The sequence below is a fragment of the Hydractinia symbiolongicarpus genome, chromosome 5 (genome assembly GCF_029227915.1).
Source record: "Hydractinia symbiolongicarpus strain clone_291-10 chromosome 5, HSymV2.1, whole genome shotgun sequence".
NCBI classification, from domain to species: domain Eukaryota; kingdom Metazoa; phylum Cnidaria; class Hydrozoa; order Anthoathecata; family Hydractiniidae; genus Hydractinia; species Hydractinia symbiolongicarpus.
In genome coordinates this window covers 33,914,320-33,924,886 of record NC_079879.1, presented here as the reverse complement: position 1 = coordinate 33,924,886, position 10,567 = coordinate 33,914,320, and the positions used below count along the sequence as shown (strand labels likewise).

Below are 10,567 nucleotides of genomic sequence, written 5' to 3'. Positions count from 1 at the left end.
GCTGTCTCCAGGCTTTTACGCTGGCAAAACTTTTCATTGCCAAACCAAGAAAGAAAAGATGTCTTCAAAAAAGGAAAGTAAGTTAAATGGCAATTCTCTTATTGATGATTCGCCAGATAGCGAAAAAACTGATTGGCAAAGTAAGATGCTAAAAAGATTGATAGAGAGTGCCATCCCGGAACCAATAAAAGTTGCTTGTACTATTTCTCCACCTGGTAAACCAGAATATCTTGGAGAGGAATATCATGGTCGTATATCCAAGGAAGAAGAAAAGAGACTTTTAGAAGGTAAATCTGGCAGATACATTGTAAGAGAGAGTTTTTCTACTACTGGTTTACATGAGTATACATTGGCGTTTAACCATGATGGAGAAATTCGACATGTTAAACTTATATACAATCCAATAAGTAATACTTTTAAAACAGATTCCAGTGAAAAAGACTTCAAATCAGTATTAGAACTAATGACGGATGTGTTAGGTCTTTTTCAAGATATTAAGCGTAGTCAATCAAATGGAAATTTTAGTAAGAAAGAAAAATATAGCAAGCCACATTTGTTTAAAAGTCATAATTACAAACATCCAAAATGGTGTGATGAATGTGGACAATTTTTATGGGGTTTATTTAATCAAGGATACAAATGTGAAGATTGTGGAATAAATGTTCACAAGAACTGCAAAGATCTAGCCCCATTACCTTGCTCAAAAGTAATAATGGGTCCTAAGATCTCTTTTTCTAAAGAGGGTACAAGATTTTCAAAAAAGCGTAGTTTAAAATCTGATCAAGGAAATACTGGTAGTGAAAGCCCTAGCTCCTCTTACGCAATCATAAAGCAAGTTAGTCAATTTGAAGCACAATGTGCGTATTTTAGGCAATGTTCCAAATTTTTGTCAGCTTTTAACATAAGAGATACATATGTTGATATGAAAAATACGTTAACAAGATGTTTTTGTGACCAATGCATTAATATGAACGAACAAGGTGCAATGGTTACATGTAACAGTTTAAAACAATGGACAAGGTTTCAATTTTCTCAGCAGCAAGACACACTAAAACGGAAGATTAAGGATTGGGACGTGGTGTATTTTGCAATTAAACCTCACATTATAATAGACATGTTAAAGAAATGCTTTGTGCCTCTTGAAAGTGAGCAAGATTTTGATTTAGTTGTGGCACCATCACTTGCATACACCGTGCAAGATATGAAAAATGAAAACTGGTCTTACAAATTTACAGACCCTAGCACTGCTACAGAACTTTTTGCACAAACAGTTTTAGAATGTTACGTTAGACCAGGAAGTTATAAAATTATTGTACTTCCAAATACTGACAATGTTCATGAATGTGGCGCACCACTTGTTCCAGAGAATTGGAAAATAAAAGATAAAAAAGATATTTATCCGAAATCAATTCTTGTAAAAATATTTGATAAATAAATTTGTATCTTTATGTGTTCAGAGTTTCAACAAGACAGGTGAATAAACAAATAAATTGTAATAATATTTGAATTGTTTATCATCATATATACTTTTACTTCTAAAGGGATGGCTAAATAAGAAAGGTGGTACCACCTGTCATGAAGAACCTTGTTTTCATCTGCTAATAGCACACATAGAGCTTTGGAGATTTTTTAATTAAATGTGTTGTGTCATGAAGTTTTTAATAAAAACCGGGCTGTCTAAGTCACACTTTGGTACAATTAGCATGGTAAATTAAAAGGAAATGGTACATTGACCATAACAGATCATTTATGTATATAGGCTGTTCTAAAGTGATAAAATTGATGCTTCAACATCTTTTTTTTCTTATTTAAAACAATATAATATATCTATAACAAAACTGAGGACAAAAAGTGTTTGTGTATACATATATAAATTTTTGGAAAAAAACATATGCTATTTGTTAACACTGGTTGGCTTTATTATGTTTTTGTTTTATATATATTTACTTGTGTCATAGACCTTATAATTTGTAAGATATAATAATTTATATAATGTTATTTTTTGGTACAAAGGTCGAAATTTTACATGCATTATTTTTTTTCAAGTTTAATTCTAATAAATAGCAACCCAGAGCTTGTGTATAACAAAATTTAATAATTCAATTTTATACAACGTAGGCTTACATTATGGAAACTATTTAGAGAGAAGCTGTTTCAAGGCATCTGAAAAAATCAACATTATCATCATCAATTGCAAGACCTTATCAAGATGGCCACACCTCAAGGTGGCCACACCTCAAGGGACATTTTTTTTTTTTATAAGTAATTTTTGTTATTCCATTTCATGTGGCGAAAAAAATGAGCATGTTTATTTCGCAACAGGACTGATGAATTATATTTACATAGTTACTGCAATTTGAAATTAACAGCATTTAAACTCAACAGGGATTCAAAAATATAAAAAACTTGATTATTAGTATACACTTCAATTTGGTCCTTACATTTTGGCAAATTCTCCTAAAATATCAAATAGTTTTTATATGTTTCTTAGAGTTTTCTCCTAAAATCTTCTAAAATTATAAATTTTAAATCTGTGGCCACCTTTCTCATGGTCCTTATTTTGAATTGTTGGTTTACACTCATTTTTCATGTCCTTACAAGCATGTTTTGCATCTTTGTGTTTATCTTTATGTCAATATAGCATACTATATTTTCTTTAATGTTTTAAGTATTTTCTTGGGACCTGTATTCTATATTTTTTCTTAGAATACTCAAATATATGTAAATATTTTTGAAGTTATTGTTTTTGTTTTCTTTTTAATTTTTGTGACGCACAATTTTTTTTTGTACATGGTTTTAAGGGCTAGTACTAAAAAATTTTAGAAAGCCTTGATGATATAGAAACAATTTTTTTTTTTAATTTTGATTGCTTTTTATATTTGAGGCTTCGCAGTGAAATTCATCTTCTCTAATAACTGCTTCTAATATAGCTTTAAAGAAAATGTTGTAGGAACTCTTACAAAGAGCTTTGGGAAAGAGGCATGACATAAACATTATCTGCATGTCAAATCATGCTCATTTATATATATTTTTTCAAAATGTACATTATTATGAAATAAAATAATATCTTCTACTATTATTCACATAATATAGAATGTGGTTATTTCTCAGTTCCTTTACTTTTCTTGTGATTAAAAAAACATGAATACCTAAAGTTGCTGTGAATATAAACACAAATGATTTTCAGTTTGTAGACTCGAAGAGTCAAAGATTTCCATACTTTTGATGCAGTTTCGCTGTAACTTCACGATGTAATTAGCTACATCATTTATTTTTACACGGGAAATACGTTTGGTAATAATTGACCAAGTTGTTGATAGTTTGTGCCAACGAGCTAACTGAACGAATGTCGAGCTTAAAAAGTTTCTTTGCATTTTTATGTTTGGGTAATTATCAAATGAAGTCGTGAGGACATAAAACGGAACGAAACATGGGCGGGGAAAAAACCATATAACTTAAATAATTTTTATATCGCGTGTTTCTGCTTTTATCATAAATTAAACTTCGCACCATATATACAGTTCATAGACAAAACTGAGAATATCAATTATGCTACCACGTCATCGTATCCAGCAAAATATTTTTTTAACAACTAGGTAGTCATTTGTTAATATCCTTCAGAGATTCATTTCAGAGTGATCCTGACGTGAAAATGGTGTATACATTAAGTTGATTAATTTTCGCGAATTTTATTTAAAAATTTGTCTGCACGAAAATTCCTGGAAAGTTCAATTGGTGAAAATAAATAACTAATGGTCAGTCTCGATGATATGAGCAAGTTCAATTAAAGGCTACCTCATATGTCAATAATTACTATACTCGTTAAAAAACAATTCTTCACAAAAGACCTTACAATGGTTCGTGCGATCAATCGTTTGCAACAAGAAGCACAAATAGATTTACTTGCATGTGTAATTAATAGAATAAGAACTTCTATTATGCTGCTTGGTGACTTTAATAAAATCTAATAACTGACCTTGGATAAGCACTGACCGCTGTTAAGACATTGACGGTAAAATTAAGAGGGTGGGTGTTGATGGATGAAACTTGAAGATGGAATTTGGCGTGCGTTGTATTTTCTTGCAAGACACATGTTCCTAAATTACACTACACTGCATAAGGTAATTGAATTGATAAGCAAAAATTAAATTTAGTAGAGGCGGGCTGAGGACAATAAAATTAAACAATGCAAAATAAAACGACTTTCATAAAAAAATTGATTATATCTTCATCATAAAAAGCATGTCTCAGGAGGCAGTCGTACAGACATCTTCAGCTCGTTTTCTCTTTCTGACTAACTCAGCAAAATAATAGATAATAGTGGAGACAATATCGGCGTGCTGAAGCATCTATGTTATGAAAAACGCATTGCGCGCTTTTTTATAACAATATTAGGCTGGGAGTTCGGGTTAAAAACAATAGGTTTAGAAAAATCACCAGCCTGGTGAGAACATTCTCCTAAAAGAAGCGTGCACAGACCAACCAGCTCACTACCATATAACCGGTAGCTGGAAATGTATTGTCTTTGAGAGAAATTTTAATTGGCTCTGTGCAACTTTAAATTTTAATCAAATTAGCCATGTATGACGTCACTAACTTGCTTGCTTTCAATGTATTCACTTTTAACCCGTTAAGCAAGTAAATTTGTGGAACAAAAAAAAAGTAACAAAAATTGTCAAACTTTGCCGATTTGTAAATATTGAGTTTTTTATTCTATTCTAACTCCGATCATTGAATTTCCGCGCCCGAAGGCGTAGGAAATTCTTTAAAACCGTCGTTTTTTTCTTTCGGAGCATTTTTTTAGAAAAAAATCGTCCCTGGGATTTCACGTTTCTCTGAGAGGAGAATAGTATTGGTATAACTGACTAACTAACCCTGTCCCAAATGGTCAATTGCAACGTCACAGATTTAAACTTCGTACCCAAGCTGCCTAAGTACTGGGAAGTCATCTTAATGTCATTTTAGGCCAAAATTGGTCCAAAAATTAAAACTACTTCACTTTCAACAAAAATCGGCAAAGTTAACAAAAAAAGTATGTTGAACATAATGGTCACATCAAAATTTTGATTTTTTGTCAACTAAATGCCGTTTAAGACCATAAACGTTTCAATCGCAAGACTTTCAGCCAAGAATGATAGGGTGTATTTTTTGTTAGCCATTTCTTTCAAAATGTGAGTTTATTATGACACGTTTCGTTTTGTTTGCGTTTGTTGTAAGATATGTCACTTGTGTGCTTTATCTTCAGAGCTTCATGCACCAAACCTCTTTGAATATTTGGCACGATAACACAACGAATTAGCAGGTTGTCATCAAATGTTTTGGTAGCGAGCGGAAATTCTTAGAGCCCCCAGGGCTTCTTGTTTATCTTTTAGAAGAAAAAGAAAAAAAAAGGCTCGAAATTTCCACGAGCATAGAAATAGATGCTACAAAAAAAAACCAAGGATATATCATATTACATAAGAGGAGTCTAACAGGACGTTAGCCGGAATCCCGCTCACATCAGTAATTATATACAAAAAATCGCTTTGTGCTTGTATAGTAAATTTTTGTCCTGGGACTATTTTGTCCCTCGCCGTCCCGAACAAGATGAATTTTTGCATATTTCAATTGAAAGAAAAAACATCTGGCGAACGTTTTTCCAATAAAAGAAGGACACAACCATTCCGGCAATCGTGCTACCTCTCATGTAAACAGCCTCTCTCAAAAGGAGTGTAATAAGGAGCAACGAAATAGACTTGTTCTTAGTAAAATGCTGTGTACATGAATTCCTAGGGCTTTTATCCGCTATTTGAGATACAATCAGCGCCAAAAACAGAAGCTTCTAGGGATAAAGTGGGTTATATTAACAAAATTAATACCCCAATCGAGATTGCACTATCATTGAAAAAAAGTGAGGGTATTACAACCTCGTTCCCAGCGCCTGTTGTCTCTTTTTTATACCGCGACGATATATATAAAAAAATAAACGCTGAGAACGAGGTGAAGTATATTTTAAAAAATTTCTGCGTCATGAGATTATTATTGATAAACTGCAGTTCGAAAATGTAAGATTTATCCAGCTTGATCCCAATATCTTCTTTGCTTTTATTCGTCAAACGACTTGTAGAAATCATCCAACCATGGTTGCAACTGTAAAAGAATAACATGTGTGTAGTAAGGTGAAGGTGAAAATTTGCTTGAGAGATAAAGGGGAGGGTTTCGAAACTTAGTGCGAAATTTTTAAAAATTTGATCCTCTAGATTGCTGAAACCACACTAAAATTCAATAAATCAGCGCACTGAATGGATCGTTTTTAGAGGAACAAGAAATGACCATGCGTTCTTATTTTAAAACATGTTTATTCCTCTTTTTTTTGAGCAAGCCAACCGTTCATACTAAAAAGTGCGGAACAGCTACTAAGTAACCAGCAGTAAACACTAAGTAACCAGTAGTAACCACTATGTAACTAGCAGTAACCATAACCAGCAGTAACCACTATGTAACCAGTAGTAACCACTAAGTAACTAGCAGTAACCACTAAGTTACCACTATGTAACCAGCAGTAACCACTAGGTAACCACTAAGCAACCGGCAGTAACCCTCAAGCAACTAACAGTAATTACTAAGTAACCAGCAGTAACCACTAAGTAACCGGTACTTAACAATCTACTTTTGTATATTTTCCAAAATTTATCCATTTTAAATATCATAAGATTTACGCGATTACCACGTGTTTAGAAAATCTCAAAAGTTTTTCCAATCTTTTCAAAACTCTTCAAATCTCCCCATAACTACTTTAAATCTCCTCTAACAGAATTGTTTTCTGGAGCTTTCCTCTCTCCTAAAATTTTCTCAAATTGTTCTTATTATAGTGGTCAATTTTTAAGAAATGCACTCCCTTCCCATCCTCATTTCTCCCATCTTCCTAATTTTAGTTTAAATACCAGTTTCTAATAAAAACGTTCTTGTTATTTCTTGTTATTTCTCGTTCCTGCTGGTAAACACGGTCTTAGTATTTATTTCGCGTTTTAGTGTGAGCGCAAAACAACTATGTTTTCTATCATTTTTACTTGTTCGTAGTTATTTATTTTAACTTGGAATTTGCGAGAAAACTAATTATTACTTTTCAACACATTTTTATAAGGATAACAGGGAATTAGTGACGCTGCATTGCAAAACATCAACAATAATAACAAAACTACTCACGTTTGATTTTATCGCAACATCATTTTCTGAAATGGCTGGCAGATAGTCCAACAAGGCAATACCTTTACGGACGGTGATTCCCAGAAACTTGAGATTTAATAAGAGATCGTAAAACAATATGGAGGCTTTTCTTGAGTCTGTTCTTCTGACAATGTTATAATGGCGCAGAATGTGTTGTCTTTCTTCTTCACAAACTTGGACTAGCATGCGAAGTGCACCCATTATTTTTCTGACGTTTCGTGGCTTACTTTCAACAATGTTAGCATAAGTGAGCATAGCATTGCGCTTGTTGATGGTAAGCTGGCGTTCTAAGCAACCAAGTTGTTCTTCACGAAATTTTAACTTTTCCTTCTTCTCTTCTTCTCTTAGGCGAGCCATTGCTTTTTCATAATTGTCAAACCACTCTGAATATAAAAATTAACAAAAAATTTTAAAACGAAGGCTTACAAATGTTATATTTATGAATGCAAGTTGAGAAATAAACACCTTTTTGTTTCTCGACAAAAGAAGTTCGATTGAGACTGCTTTTTAATTTCCATAGTTTTTCCCTACTGGATGCTTTCTCTTCAAGTGTAGCAGAAACTTTGTTCTGGTGGCGATATCTCATTGTGTTCTTCTTTATACGATAGGATCTTCTATCGCACTCTTCTAGTTCAAAAGGCATATCCTCTTTGAAATTTCTTAAGGCATAGGAAAAACCTTTTTTGTGTCGAACACCTAAAATGGTACATCATATTTCATATAGTACATCTGTAAATTTCATGAAACTTAAAAAGTTTTTGGGCTTGCCACTGGTAACCGGATTGTAAACCGCTTTCTCCTCTAATAAGTTCAGTATTTTTATATTTTTTGATTAGTATCTCGAAAACCTCGCACAAATGAAGATATTTTTTTATTCTTAACGTATTATTTACTGCTTAGCAAAATATAGCGGGAGGGGGGAGGAAGGGTCTGGTTGTAGGGCCTTGCTTTCTTTAATGTAGACACACTTACTCAAACATTTGTAGGGTACTACTTCCATCGCAACACTACACTCGCCACTTTTTGAACGACACCAGTTGTAAAAACGGATGGATTTGTCTGCTGGAAAGACTTCAGTGACTTTTTGTTTTGGATACCTCTTTTGACAGTAACTGAAAAACGAATTTTTTTTTTTCAACCTCATTTCAAGGGAATATTGGGCTTTTATATGTGGATGGAACCCTTATTGATAAAAAACCCTGGGTATACGTTTGTTTGTTATTAAAAAATTCCACTTCTTTAGTCGCATTTGCTAACCAACATTTACCTCAAGATTTCTTTTCTGTATGTATCGCACACAACTCTATTCTGTGTATCAGCTATCCATTTCCCTGTTTTCAAATCAACGTAAAACGGAAGCATGTTACAGTTTATAGCTACGCTAGGTACGATTTCATCGTGTGCTGACGACGCTCCAGTGATGGTTGATGGAATCATTGACATACAGAGAAAATACAACGCAACACTGTATGCTGATATCATCTTTTTTTCTATCTATTTAAAAGTAATACTTCCAAGCTACTAAAATAAAGAAGAGGAAAAACTGAAACAAATAAAAGAAAGTACAGGCAACATCTTCAAAGTTAAAGGTGTTAAATTAAAGGAGATTGAGAGATATATTATTCAAAACTAGAAAACTCTGTTTAAGTAAGGAAACTTAGCAAAATATGATTACAAAAATATCAGAGGTGAAGTGTAAATACTTTTTATAACGACTTCCGTGCTTTAAAATAACAGCGCGTGTTTGTGTTTCTCTTGTTATTGTAAAATGACTGTGTAAATTATATGACAACATTAAGTCACATGATCCGGATATAACCAATCATATAGCGCAAAAATTAATGTTAATTTCGCCTGAAAGCTTACACTGCAATTTTTTTGATGACATGTGACGATGACGTATTACTCATTTAGTCACAATAACCCCCTCCCGTGTTTTTATTTATTAACTCTCTAGGTCATTCGAAAATTTCGGAAATAATAACCTCCGGAGAAAAACATGCAAGGAAACCTCTTTGCATGTTTTTAAAACCTGAACACATACATACTTTAAATGATTGACTATACGCCCACATTATCGCTTATTTCGAATAAATTCCCAGGTCGAACTTTAGGGGAAAAAGACTTTCGCAGACAGAAACTCTCACGAGGTCAAAAAAATTGCGAAATTTTTGCGAAAAAAACTTTCGGAAATTGTAATTTTGGGGCGATTTTCGTGTAAAAATTAAAAATGACTTCATTTGCAAGGGAGAATCTTTCTCGAATAGTAACATTTTTATACATTTTTTTTCTCTTCTTTTTAGGAGGATAGAAATAGATATCTTCCTAGTTATTAGTAATCAAAAGTCTGCATTCATTACTGACTCAATGTATTAGGATATCTGAGAAATAAATGAAAACATCAAGTTTTATTGTAGTTGGAGAAAGAAGAATTAATTCACTAACTTTGGGATTTTCCAGTTTTTGATTTATTTGTGGTGAAAAAACTTTCGCGTCTTGAAAAATATTCATGACTTCACGTGAAAATGTTTTCGCGTTTTGCTGATTTATAATTTTCAAAGGCTAAAATGACCAAAAAAAACCGCAAATAACGCGAAAAGTTTTGCCCCTTTTTCAGTCGCAAAAACTTTACAGTGTCCACCTCAGATACTACAATAACTGCTCTTGGAAAGAGAAAAATCTTCCAAAATGAACTACATAGATCATTTAACCCTAATTTTACTGGCATAATTTAAAGTTAAAATTCTGTCACCGCGCTTTGAAAAAAGCACAGCCAATTTTCTCTAAATTGGTGGAAGCATTCGAATGTAAACGTGGATCACTTTTCACGATTTTAATCAATTAGTTTTAATGTGTTCTGCGCAGCTATATCTGTCAAAATTATTACAGTGTTAATCATCTACAAAAAAAGTTTAAATTCATGACGTCAGAAATTGTTTAACGTTTGTTTGGGTGCAAACTATAGAGAAAATCTTATTAAGCCAGTCTAAAAACACACCATACCAAGTTTTAAGTCATTATTTCAATTAAAGTTACAGCACTTTTAACTTTAAAGAAAAGTACGGTTTTAAACCTCTAAAAAGGTTTTTTGACTAAGGATATATTACAGCAGTGGGTTATTTGATAGCTGTCTGCTTCAACAATGCGATGCAAGAAGAAATAGGGTGAAAAACTAAATAATTTATGCGTTGTAAATAAAAACCACATTGTTACTTGTAGTAACTAAAACGTAGGAGGTAAGGGTCAAAAATCCTTCGGTGTATCAGGGAGGTATGTAGCTACTATATAGATAGTCCTTAAGGGAAATATCTAACCATTTACCATCATTTTTTTGCATCATTACAAAAAAAAAAAAAATCTT

At 32.8% G+C, this 10,567-nt stretch overlaps 1 protein-coding gene across 1 annotated transcript; it reads right to left on the bottom strand.

Moving 5' to 3' along the window:
* Positions 1 to 5,855: 5,855 nt before the first annotated feature.
* On the bottom strand, positions 5,856 to 8,727 carry LOC130646206 (amyloid-beta A4 protein-like). Its single transcript, XM_057452363.1, has 5 exons — positions 8,474 to 8,727; positions 8,179 to 8,318; positions 7,672 to 7,902; positions 7,186 to 7,589; positions 5,856 to 6,129 (listed from the first exon to the last, which is right to left on the bottom strand). The coding sequence occupies exons 1-5, from the start codon at positions 8,686 to 8,688 to the stop codon at positions 6,085 to 6,087; spliced, it is 1,035 nt and encodes a 344-aa protein (XP_057308346.1). The 5' UTR covers positions 8,689 to 8,727; the 3' UTR covers positions 5,856 to 6,084.
* Positions 8,728 to 10,567: the final 1,840 nt, after the last annotated feature.